Genomic DNA, 13596 nt, shown 5'->3' on the forward strand with positions numbered 1-13596 from the left:
CTTAAACAACGAAGCTGAAGACACCATGCAAATCAGTAAACGACCACCACACCAAGAAAACAAAGAACACGTATCGGACGAAAACCCTAATCCTTATACCCTAGAGCCGAATATCAATCCTTAACTGATTAAACCAGAGTATCAGTCTAGCTAAATTAAACTCAGTTAACCGCGACCAATAACAACCGATTTAATAAATCAAGATTTCAACACTGCAACCTAGGGCGGCGATTGAAAAAGAACAAGAACAAAACCCTAATTTAGATTGATCACTATTGCTAACTAGTTCGTTATAGAATTTTGATAAATCAAAACTCTAATCACAGACTGTTATACAAAAGATCACAAAGAAAAATCTAGGGTTTCATGAAGATCAAAAAATCGCCAAGGAGAGAGAGCAAAGGGTTTTTTCCATAAGTTTGCATTTTAACAGACAGTCTAATTTGAAAGTTGTACAAGGATTTAGGAGAAATACTTACGGAATGGGCTTGAATCTTGATTAAAGTGGATGAGAGTGTGTGTGGTCGAATGACAGAGGCAAAGGTATATGTAAAGGGTCAACAGCCCTATTTATAGGTGATAGTGACAGTTGGTGGAGAAGGGCAGGCGGTCTGATGGCCTTCTGGTCGAATGGCCATCCGATCTCCGATCGGATGTCCATTCGGACAGCCGTTTCCCTTTTGCTAGTTTTCCGACCTTGGTTCGTCTTGCAAGCTAGATTAAGTGTTATGTTGCGTATTATTGTGAGTAATCATTATCATAGCTTTTAAGTGTCTGAATAACATAAAAACAAGAAGTTTCCCTGTTTCCAGTCTGCGTTTAAGCTAGTTTCCCGTTCAATAAGTATCAAGTTTCTCGTTCAATAAGTATCAAGTTTCTCGTTCAATAAGTATCAAGTTTCTCATTCAATAAGTATCAAGTTTCAAGTTTCTAGCATCACAAGAGTCAAGATTCATACTGTTCATGTATAAAGCATCACACATAGAGTAAAATTTTCACATAGTTTAACGCGATTAAGATTCAAATAGTCTCATTAAGCATCACAAGGTAGGAAGTACGACGAGACTTACCAAAAGTTAAAAGTTTCGAAATGCTAGGCGTTACATGCCACATGCCCGAGAGTGTGCGGCCCCTTATAGTGTGCGATCATGCATGATTAGCTTGTCCTCTGTGCATCAGTGACTTATACGACCTAGACTGTGCGGTATACCAGTGTGCGACCCTGCACAGCTTGTTTGCACATTGTGCAACCAAGGTTTGTACTGTGCCTGAGTGTGCGGCTAGAGAGTGTACGGGGTGTGGGGTGTGTGCTACCCTCTAGTGTGCGATTGACCAAGTCAACCCTGACGATTATCCCGTAATCATTCCACTGATTTCGATCAAATCACTTACATGATTAAAACAATTACACATTCCAAATTCATAAAAAAAAAAAAAAACCCTGATCACCATCTAACAGTTTCATCATGATCCACATTCCAAACAAATCAAACAACATAATTATTATCATCATCAACAAATCATCAAAACCCTTATTACCATTTAATTATTACCAACAGATCTTATCTTTCGAAAACTTCATATAATTATTCAACTAATCCGTGAACATCATTCAAATCCAAGTTTTCGTATAAGCAAATCTAGACCCCAATACCATTGCCAATCATAACAACTCCAGTATGTATAGCACCCTAGATCATCGATTATCAACACGAATACTTGTTTTCGGTTTCGTATCACCAGTTTAACATAATAACAGCTATCGAAACCCTTATTGCTTACAATATTAGTTACCACACATCGTTCATAGCCTCAACTCATGTTTACCAAATCATGCACATAATCTCATATACATACCAACATCAATCAACACTTAAACACATAATTAAAAACAACAGGGAATGCAAGCCGAATCGATGGTGAAGATACTAACAAGAGAGGTGTAGAGTGTATGCTAGAACGTATGAGGAAGGCTTCGGAGTAGAAGGAAACTGCCGTCGACACCAAGAGGGAAGGAAGAGAGTGCTAGGGTTTGTTGTTGTGTCCAAAAACCACAAACACACCCTACATGTATGCGTATTCCACAAGGGTTGGGCTTGAAACAGTTTTGGGCCGATAACAGGCCCACATCACGTGTAGAGGTGTGCGGTCCGTCAGTGGGATGTGTGACCCGACAAGAGTGTGCGGCCGATCTTATTAACTTAACACTTAATATTAACCAAACCTATAAGTATAACTGATTACGTTTAACAAGTTTATTATAGCACTATAACGTATAGTGGAACGTGAAAAGGAATGATACAAAGTTAAAGGTCACGTGGTTAGACGACACTAACCTTGAAAGTACGAGTTGTCACAATAATTGATCTAACATGAACCTATAACTGAAAGACATTCAACAAGGAAACATGCGAAGTTAATAATCATTCATTGAGCAAGTGAAGATATGGATACGTATCTGATCATAAAAACCAAGTCTTTTACTTTATTATCAAACCACAATTTGAGTTTCAAAACTGAAAAGAAAACAAGTCAAAACTTGTATTCATTAACAACCTAGGTAGCTGTAACACCCCGATTACGTAATACAACAAACCACGATGGAAATATCAGGGAGTCACGTTACAGGAAATTGTTTCACAACACATGGTACATAAGGTTTTGTTTTATTGAATTAATAGATTACATTATCTTGGAATAAAACAAAACAGACACAAACGATTGTCTTTCAAGTTTTAAGGTAACTAAGGCCCGAGTCCATCCTATGTGTAGCATGCGTTCAAACTTTGTCAAACATTAGGACCTGAAACATATGTGAAAAGACAGTCAGCATAAAAAGCCGGCGAGTACATAGTTTTTGTGTGTGTCAAATTCATGGCTTTGTATTCGTTATTGCAATACCTCGTCTGACCAAGAGAGTCGATTATTGAAAACCTTGTATCAAAAGTGTTTGGTATTGCAATATATTTAACCAACTAAACAAGTTGGTATAAGTTAAAACCTTGTAACCATGAATCTTGATAAAATCGTTTCTTTTGTAAAACTGAGTAATAAATCGACTTAAAAGAAAACATTGTATGGTTTATATCTTTAATTGAAATTCGTCCGTGTCTTGTCCAAAACCATTGTCCTTGTTTGAAGTGATTGGATAACACTACGTTATGTAATACAATAAAAGCATTTATATATAGGAAGTACCAGCGGCGTATTCACCATGCTTTTATCGTATTACACCCGTCTCGTTATCTAAATCACTTACCATAAACCAATTGTCCGTGTCATCAACCAATCGTCTGTGTTATAAACCAATCGTCCGTGTTATAAACCAATCGTCCGTGTTATAAACCAATCGTCTGTGTTATAAACCAATCATCCTTGTTTTGTATAAACAATTTGTCCATTTTTTAATTGTGAAAACCATGGTCGTTTTGGTGAATACATTCAAACCTGTGATGACTCGTCTAAACCACCAAAGGGTCTCTTTAAATCGACTAATAAACTACCAAAGGGTTTGTTAAAATACAGTTTCTGTCGTTCCTCAAACTTCCCACAATCCAGTGGAAAATCTGGTAATGGGATTGTCAGTCCTATGGTACCATAACATACTACTGGTCGGCTCGGCCAAAGTTAATGAATGTCATTCGTGTTATGGATAACGCACCAACAGGTTTCCCACATTATTGAAAGCACAGTATTATATATAAACCATAGACTTTGTTTTGAAAACTTGAAAATGGTTTAGCACATATGAGTCACCCCAAAACATTTAGAAAGCGTAAAAGAAGGGAGCTATGTACTCACTTGGGATTGCGTATGTGTCCTTGTTCAATTGAATAAACAAAGCATCAAATGTTTGAGTGGTTCCTAATGTGTCGGATAACTATGTGTTAGTGTATCGAGACTTTGAATGGGAGATCAGATAGAATGAGGTTTATAAACCAAACGAGTGAAGGACCTCGTGTAATATGGTCACAATACCTTACATTCTGATTTGGGAGAGTTTCTAAGTGCTTTGACCCGTTACGACTTGTTAAAGTGGTTTACGCCACTTTAAGGGATCGTCCCATGACGAATCTAATATGTCAAAACAAGTTTGATTATGTTACAACATCAGTTTACATGTCAAAACATTGGTCTTATATGCTTAAAACCATTTTATGCGCCAAAAGGGCGTTTTCGGCAATTTAAAAGAACATAAAATCGAATCGTCATATAACTAACCAAATGACATGACCATAAGGTATAACCTCAGAGGGTTATTCCCGATATTACTATGATCATAAATATGCACTTAGTCGAATCCTAAGATTGACCAAACGGTTCAGATTCGAAAGTCAAAGCGGTAGTCAAACCGCTCGACTTTTGACGAAATAAAAAGCACTAAACTAGAAATAATGAGTTAGACATGTTTGAACATGTTTAATAATGTTTTAAAATTGATTTGGTTTCAAAACTTTAAGTTTAAAAACCCGAAAACATTTTCGTCGTAAAATGCACTTTTGTGCATTTTTTACTTTTAAAGTCGTAAAAGTTTGACTCATCATTTCGCCTACTAAACGTGGTAATCAGAAGGTGCAATCGCAAGGGATTAATACCTTCGTGATTATGATGACGTTGCAAAGTTCAATTTGAGCTTTGAGTTGACCAAAATGGTCAGAACCGAAAGTCAAACAAAAGTCAATTTGTTTGACTTTTAGCTCATAAATATCTAAAATAATGAAAGAGACTAGGGGAGAGCACTTACTTGTGTTGAAGAACACTTTAAAAGCTCAGTAGGAGGCTTCCAAAAGCTGGAAACAAGCTCTATAAGAATGGGAGAAGAAAATATGAAATGAGCAAGTTGGAATGGCTCAAATTTAAGGTTATTTATAGTGAATTTGAGCTCACAAGATCAAGCCAAGTGTCCCTCCAGGTGTTAAGACATGCTTAGTGTCATCACACATGTCCAAAGGAGGTGAATTGGTGGAAATTTCGCGACTTCAGGGCCAAGGGAATGAGCTGGAAGTTGACAGCTGCAATTCTGCTATCTAAGAGAAGCTTACGGACCGTATGATACATGGGCTTACGGTCCGTAAGCCTTCTGAAGGACCAAAGTTTTGGTTTTTGGCAGTCTCAACCCCTGAATTTACTATGTCCCACTATAATTACACCATTAGATCGTGCCATTGAGAAATACATTGAGGGTTTACATGATCAAATCCAAGACACAGTCACCGGTAGCAAGTCAGCTACCGTTAGGGAGGCTATCGAACTAGCCGCAACCCTAACTGACTCTCAAGTGAAAAAGGGAAAGCTCACTCACAAGAGTGGCAAGAAAGAATCTGTTAAGGTTACCCTAGAGAAACTAAAAGAAATGAAAACCGAACCCTCCAAAAATTCAAGGAAGCGAGAAGAGGGAAGGGGTGGGGGTGGGTAAAATGTTTTTTATGTTGATTTTTTATTAAGTTTTCTATTGGAAAGGGGAAATGGCCATATTGCCCTCACATGAGAGACACATGGTTATATTTAACGTTAAAAACTAATTTGGTTACTCAAGGAAAAAGAGCAACGCCTGAAGAGAAACTAAAACATAAACGATATCCACTGTAAATTCATTAATTAAAAGATATTGTATATAGTTTAATTAGAACATAAAGGACGTAAAATGCAATTCACTCTAGATTCAATCTTTTTTAGTTACATAAATAGAGTAAAGTTCCCGTACAAAGTATCTTATCGTATAAAACGTACAAAAGGCATAGAAAAGTAAAAAAAACACGGTGACATTTTCGTAATTACCCTACAAAGATCAAAATTATCATACAAGCTCAAAATTACCCATACAAGATCATTTGTAAAGTAATTATAATACTCTACAAAATTATCCTATAAGATCAAAACTACCTTACAAGGTCAAGATTACCCTACAAGATCGTCTGTAGAGTAATTATGATACTATACAAGATCAAAATTACCCTACAAGATTATTTGTAGAGTAATTTTGATAATTACTATACGAGTAAAATAATTACGAAAATGTCATCGCGTTTCTTCAGAAAAACCTTCAGTTCATACGTTTTGTACGCTAAAGAGTTTGATCTTTTTTCTACATAAATAACCCTTAGAATTGTAGTTATTATTACTTTTTGTTTCTTTCCTTATTTTCGAACAACGGGTATAAATAAAAGGGTAAATTACACTTTTCGTCCTTTATGTTTGTATCGAATTGCAACGGATAGCCTTTAACTTCTATAATTACGGTCACAATCCTTTATTTTCAAAATCCGTTACATTCTACGTCCTTTAGTACTAACCAGATTGAAATTTTCTGGTTAAGTTTATTCACTTGAGGGTATTTTGGTCAATTCATCTTTTTATTTAAAAGTTAATAAATAAAACCAAAAAAATTGCATTATGCGCTTCTCTTCCCCAATTTCCTAACCCTAACCACCATATCTTGCCACCACCACCTCATCATGCGGCCTCCACCACTACCACATCCTGCAGTGTGTTCACTTTTTTTTATCAAGTCCACCGCCATCGCCCACTTTTAAAGAATCCACAACCTTACTAGTGTCTTATCAGGTCCACCGCCATCGCCCACTCTTAAAGAATCCACAACCTCACTAGTGTCGGTGTGAAAGGAAATACATCAGAAGAATGTTTGTAAAAGGCTGAGTTTCAAATGGTAGAGCGGGAGTTTCTTTGTAGAATCAGGGATATTAATATCAACAACTTGAAGAAAACATGGGCTTGCTTTTATCGAGAAAGGAGAAGCATCTGTTTGAAAGCTAAGTTGTGTGAGGTCAACCTATTCCTTTTCTTTCAAGGATTTATGACTAATGTTCATACTCCTGCAGCATCCCCAATCTCCAAACTTTTACAAGAATCTGGATATGAGATTCCGAAAACATCGCAAACGTCTCTAAAATGTGACTCTTCTTTTGAAAACTCAAGGCGACGGTCATTATTTGCATTGTACAACACGATAGGTTGTGGTGGTGTTGGCACCCGGATTTGGTGGTGGTGGCGGCGGTAGGATGAGGTGGTGGTGGCAAGATGTGGTGTTAGGGTTTGTGAATTGGGGAAAATGATTAAATTGGGGAAAGATGATGTTATATATATGTCAATTTATTTGATTTTATTTATTAACGAATATTTTAAATAAAAACATGAAATGACTAGAATACCCTTAAGTGGATAGACATAACTGAAAATTTTAACTTGGTTAGCGCTAAAACGAAAGATGTAATGTGTTTTCCAAATAAAGGATTATGATTGTAATTATTAAAGTTAAAGGTTATCCATTGTAAATCGCTACAAACATAACACGAAAAGTGTAATTTACCCTCAATAAAATTTTAATAACGGAAGAAGAGAATTTTACAAAACTAAAAATCGTAATTAAAAAAAATAAAAAATAGGATTAACTAGAAAAGTAACCCGCCGCGATGCGGCGGGACTCACTTAATAACTCTGGTCCTATGTTACCGCCCGCGTCACATTTGATGCAAGCCCCGAAGGGTTGGTGGTAGGGCCTTATTATACTTCTGGATCTCGACCAATCAGCCAGTTGCCAACTTGTGTTATTGCTTCTCCAACATAAGGTAATCCGGAAGCAATGGTTCCCCATGTCCTAGGGATTCGTACTTCTTTGTTATGCTTGTATATCTAAATGCTGCAACAAAAAAAAATTGTATGTCAACATACGAATTAGACTTTTCATATTTATAATATTTTGGACACAACCCAAGTGCAATATCAAGTCCATGATTCATCAAATCATTTTACATTTTTGCTTATAATCAGAATTCTAACAGTACAGTCATGTCCCATTCATAATTTCTTGACATTAGGGCTGTTCATTTTTATCCAAAACCCGAAACCCGACCCGAATTCAAAGCCACCTGAACCCGAATTAGCGAATACCCGAAAAACCCGAACCCGAGAAACCCGAACCCGACCAACCCAAACTTTAAATGGTTCGGTTATCGGGTCACTTTTTCCAGGCCAAAAACCCGAACAACCCGACCCGAAAAACCCGTAACACGAAACCCGAAAAAAAAACCCAACCATTATAAAGAAAACAACAAAACAAACGACACAACTCAAGTATGCCTAGCATGTTGCAAATTAGAAGTATTTGAATGCTAGATCATATATCATTAAGCAACTATACACCATACAAAAATCAAAGCTCAGAGCCTCTCCATACTTGCATTTAAAAATGCCTCGCCAAAAAAGAAGCACCATCACATCCATTAATCTCAGATGGGCAACAACCCAGCTTCATCGATGCCCAAAGTAACAATGAACATATAAAAAACGCATACATTAGGCGCAAAGCTTACAGTCGGCTGCAATTAACATTACCACGCCAAGTCAGAAGCCCCATCACAACCATCACTCTTAGATGAGGAATCTTCATCGAGACCCCAAGTGTACACAATCAGTAACACATTTCACAATCTCAATAAACATAAAAATCAACACAACGCATGGCATAACTCAAAACATCAACAAAAATGGCATGTAAAACTCTGATGAAGACAGCATAAACATCTCCATCAATCTGTAATACATCAGTGGCAAAAAGCTCAAAGGCACCACAAAGGGTAACCATAAAATACCACCATCTAAACAATGTTACAACCTACAGAAGGAACCGTATCCATATAAAAAGAAAACCCAACTCAAAATCAGAGTGTAACTGGTAAATCCCAATGGTGAAAGAAGAAGCAGGTCAACAAAACCAAAGGCGTGAAGCCATAACTCAAGAATCTGTTAGAAAGAATACCCAAGGGACTAATTGGTTAACACAGTACATCTCAAAAAAATGACATGCAATCACAAATAATGAGTTTCACACTCAAGAACACAACAAACAAACAATCACAAAGACGATCAGCCAAACAAATCACCCTAAAACGTTTAAAACCCTAGAATTTAAGGGTTTAAAATCCACATGAGCTAAACATCACCTGAATCGGTACGAAATTAAGAGAATCGATATAGGAAACCGATGGACAGAGGAACACCGGCGAAGGGAGGAGCGGAGGGTAGGTGAGTATGGCAGAGCAAAAAGAACAGCTTCAAAACGAAGTCGATATAGATCGACATATGAAAGTCTCTGATGAACGCAAAACCAACATATCAGGTCGAGTTTCGTTCGCCGGAGCTTGGTCGAAACTTGACCGGATTCATGTCGGAATTAATATTACCGAAAATAGTTTGAAACGACACATCAAGAGCCGATCTAACTAAAACTATAACATGCGGCAAAATAGAAGGCTTGCCGGATCTGCGCCGGAGACTCGTCATACTTCATCGGAATACAGTCGTCGTCGAAGATTGTTTGTGTGTCGGTCATGTAGCCTAGCAAGTGAAAAGCGCCGCCTGGTAAACCTGGGTAAACATTGGTCCTTCCACCGTTTCTCTCTCTCAAACGAATCTTCATCTCCATCTCATGTCTCTCTCTGCTCTATCTTCTGTTTATATTATGCAAAGCTTCCAAAAGAAGCTTTAGTAAGGGAATGTACATCTCATCTATGCACATACAACAAATAAAGCCAGAGTTACAAGTACTCATTGCATAAAGTTGTTGCAAATTAGAGTATATATTTGGAAGCTTTAGTAAGGGAATGTACATCTCATCTATGCACATACAACAAATAAAGCCAGAGTTACAAGTACTCATTGCATAAAGTTGTTGCAAATTAGAGTATATATAAATATAAATAAGAAGGGAGATTGGAGTTTGTAACCCTAATTCACAATCTGCAGAAACCCTACCTCCTCCACCCATCTCTCTCCATCTATCTATCTATCTATCTCAACACACCCATGGCTAAAAAGCGAAAGGCTCGTGCTACACAACCTGCCGCTGCTGAACAACCACCTCCTACGGAACAACAGGAGATTCACGAACGACAACAGGAACTCGAGCCTCCCGGAGGGATGGAGCTAGAGCAAACACCCGACGAACAAGAGCCGGAGGAAGAAGACCCACAGGAAGATGAAGAACAAGAAGAAGAAGAAGAAGAGGAAGAAAGCGACGAAGAAGCCGACGTCAAAGTCGAAGCCAACGGAGAACAAACAGAGGATTTGGACGATGAACCTCTAGAGAAGCTTCTAGAACCGTTTTCCAAAGAACAATTAGTTTTATTGCTCAAGGAGGCTGTTTCGAAGCACCCTGAGTTTATCGAAAGTGTTCAGAAAATCGCCGATGCGGATCCGGCTCACAGGAAGATATTTGTTCACGGTCTAGGGTGGGATACCACTTCTGAGGTCTTGATTAGTGAGTTTGGAAAGTATGGTGAGATTGAGGATTGTAAGCATGTGGTCGATAAGGTATCCGGTAAATCGAAAGGTTATGCGTTTTTACTCTTTAAACATAGGGCTGGGGCGCAGAAGGCCTTGAAGGACCCTCAGAAGAAGATTGGGAATAGAATAACTTCCTGTCAGCTGGCTTCTGCTGGCCCGGTTCCAGCGCCTCCTCCGAATGCGCCTCCGGTTTCGGAGCTAACGCAGAGGAAGATATTTGTGAGTAATGTGGCTGCGGATATTGATCCGCAGAAGCTTTTGGAGTTCTTTTCCAAGTTTGGGGAGATTGATGATGGGCCGTTGGGTTTAGATAAGCAGACTGGGAAGCCTAGAGGGTTTGCGCTGTTTGTGTATAAGAGTTTGGAGGGTGCGAAAAAGGCGTTGGAAGAGCCGCATAAGATTTTTGAAGGGCACACTTTACATTGCCAGAAGGCTGTTGATGGTCCCAAGCCCAGCAAGCCTTTTTTTCAGCATCAACAGTATGGTGGTGGTGGTGGGCATCATCACCCTGCGAAGAAGAGCAAGTATTCGGGCTCGGGTGGTGGTGGAGGACATGGAAGTCATGGTCATTTGATGGCACCCTCTGGACCCTCGGTGGGTTACAACCCGGGTGTTCCTCCGTTGAATCCTGCTTTGGGTCAGGCTTTGACAGCGCTTCTTGCAACTCAGGGAGGTGGACTTGGGAATCTTTTAGGACTTGGTGGGGCTCCACAGGGGATGCCGCCTGCCGGGTATGGAAATCAAGCTGGTGCAAGCTATGGTGCTCAACCGGGGATGCAGGGTGGCTACCCGAATCAACAGGGTGGTCAAGGAGGTAACAGGCAGCAGCAAGGTGGTGGACCTTATGGTCACTAGGTGAGTAAATCTGCTCTCTTTACCAACTTGTAGCTTGGCTTTTAGTTGTTATTGTTGTGTGTTGCTTTATCTGCTGTAACAGTATTCATTCTTTTAGCTGTTTATGCATTTGAGCTTTCGGTTCGTAGGCATACCAGTCTTTTTATAGTGCTTTGATGGACCGTGTGTTTGTTTCTGCATTTTATTTTTATATTTTTGATGTGGCAGTTTATAGTAAAATTATATATTGTTCATCTAAGTACCACATGTTTGTTAAAAAAATATCTAAACCGAGTCCACAAAGTATAATTATATCATCTCACTTATATATCTGAACTTAAGCTTAATTTATATTTAAAGGATGTTTGTAGCTTCTTACATGATTTTTCAGGTATATATATCCAAGTTGTTCTCTAAAATCATCAACTTTGACAAACTGCTTTGAGCTCGGAATCTTGTTTTTGAAATCAAGTTTTTATAATATACATATTCATTGTGCAGATTTCATCATGTTTTTGTTTTGGACTCCTGCTGAATCATCTCAAGTCCCGGAAAGTTATGCAAATGAAGTCTTTATTATATGTCGCAAAAAGTAACCATTTGTGAAAGAGCAGATTTGTAAACCCGTATTTTTCTACTTTCAGTTACTTGAAGTCTTTTGAAACAATGTAGTATTTTGATTTTCTTATTATGTTTCCAAAACACTGTTTCTAATAATTAGAAGTTCTATGCACCTATGATTGTTTTTTTTTTTTTTTTTTTACTTACGGTAGAAGTTTTCTTATAAGGCGAAGTCATTATATTCGCATAACTAGCAATCAGTTGTTAGTATTCGTGTATTTTTATCAGCTAGTGTTCTTTTTATGCTTGTGTATTAGAATGAGCCTGGCCCCAGTGGCATTTGTACTGCTTCATATAACCAGTCGTGATCCACCAACCAATGGGACGCAGCTTGTGTTGGGTAGGTGGCCTTCAAGGAAGAAACCCTGGTTCTGAACCTAGGCGCTTTGAAGGTTGGTATTTTCTTTAATGTCTAAACTTGTTTGTGAAAATCGAAAGGGGTGCTTCCGTTTGGATTCTTATATGTTTGTGAAAGGATGCTGTTTATAACACAATTTGACCAGTGATGTATTCATTGGTTCAAATATTTTATTATTCACAGCTACATTTGATGCAATATTTGCAACAGTAATAACTTTTTTTTAGGTTTTGAATAGTGTGGATTCTTGGTTTGAGTGGGTTAACCAGCTATTGTACTTTTTAGAACCAAATTATAAGACCATGCGTAGTGGTAAGGGAGAATAATGCCCCCACCCTTGGGCGTTTTCCGCGATGTGGCAGTCCAGTCAGCAAGGGGCATTAAAATGGGTGTAGTGGGAATGTGGGTATTATGTTAAAAGGGGTGTAAAGAATTAAATAAAAAAAAAAACTAACCAAAAAAAGGGGATTAGCCAAGAAAAAGAGGGATGCATGTGATTGGCCAAGAAAAACAGTTTTCCATTTTGGCGTGATTTAAAACACGCTTCGGAGCTTTTTTTCGAAAATAACGCCCAAGGGGGTGGGGCCCTGGCGTGTTTGGGGGCTTTTTTTGAAAAAAACACGCCCACTACGCATGGTCTAATGGTCAATTTCACACGTGTTTCGTAATCGTATGGCCCTGTAACGTTTTTCAAAAGTTGTCCAGGCCGACTATGTACATCTGTTTTTCATTCGTTTATGGAAAAGTTTTGGACTTAAATTACACCGAAAGTCGCAAATAAATTCATTTGTCTTGCTGTTGATGAAACCCAGGAACATGATAAACAAGAATTGGAGTTTGGGAAATCATATTATGATGAACAGACAGGCAGCCATGCATTTTGAAGCGCATCGACTATCTGAGGAGAGGTATGTATGTTTATGTTTTCTCTGGTTCCGGGAGTCACAGCAGTTGTCTGACTAAAAGATCGACCATCATGCCCTTTTTTTATACAAACTAAAAACTTCATGTTTGGTTTTTGTAATCTTAGATCATTACCAAAAAAACCCTCCATATTTCATTTCTACGCTTCAGTACCAATTGGATCATCACATAATCTGGCCTCTTTCTTCTGGTAAAAGACCAACCGCATTCCAACAATCAAAGCCATCTTGAGATCCAAGTTGCTTATTTCCAGACTCAAAGCTCGAACAAAGAACATCAGAAATTTAGACCAAGAGGGGTGTTCAATCTCAATCTTGAAGAAGCGGTGGCCGGTAGAGTGTTAACCTAACTCGATAAACATAATTCGGATGTGCTAATTTTTATGCGATTCACGATTAAAACAAAGACATGTCTACATGAATATTACATACCAAATAATTGCAAGGGCGTATGATGCGTATAGATATTTATTTTGACAATACTACTTATATACCAAATAATATGTCGTTTACATGTGGATGAGAGTTAACGTCGATGAAGGGTGTGAGCAACATGTT

The 13596-nt window shown here is 38.3% G+C and overlaps 1 protein-coding gene across 2 annotated transcripts; it reads left to right on the plus strand.

Moving 5' to 3' along the window:
• Positions 1-9726: 9726 nt before the first annotated feature.
• LOC110897550 (UBP1-associated protein 2A) lies at positions 9727-13550 on the plus strand. 2 transcript variants are annotated; one of them, XM_035980962.1, is made up of 4 exons: positions 9727-11157; positions 12015-12149; positions 12928-13023; positions 13146-13550. In XM_035980962.1, exon 1 carries the CDS (start codon positions 9823-9825, stop codon positions 11155-11157), a length of 1335 nt encoding a protein of 444 aa, XP_035836855.1. In that variant the 5' UTR covers positions 9727-9822; the 3' UTR covers positions 12015-12149; positions 12928-13023; positions 13146-13550. The 2 variants fall into 2 exon arrangements, with proteins under 2 accessions (XP_035836855.1, XP_022000003.1); XM_022144311.2 differs by having other exon boundaries at positions 11638-12149; positions 13146-13488.
• The last annotated feature ends 46 nt before the right edge of the window (positions 13551-13596 follow it).

The sequence above is a fragment of the Helianthus annuus genome, chromosome 12 (assembly GCF_002127325.2).
Source record: "Helianthus annuus cultivar XRQ/B chromosome 12, HanXRQr2.0-SUNRISE, whole genome shotgun sequence".
In the NCBI taxonomy this organism is placed as follows: Eukaryota; Viridiplantae; Streptophyta; class Magnoliopsida; order Asterales; family Asteraceae; genus Helianthus; species Helianthus annuus.

Excerpts from the sequence above, each read along its gene's own strand:
- LOC110897550 (XM_035980962.1), top strand. The coding sequence starts at position 9,823 with ATGGCTAAAAAGCGAAAGGCTCGTGCTACACAACCTGCCGCTGCTGAA.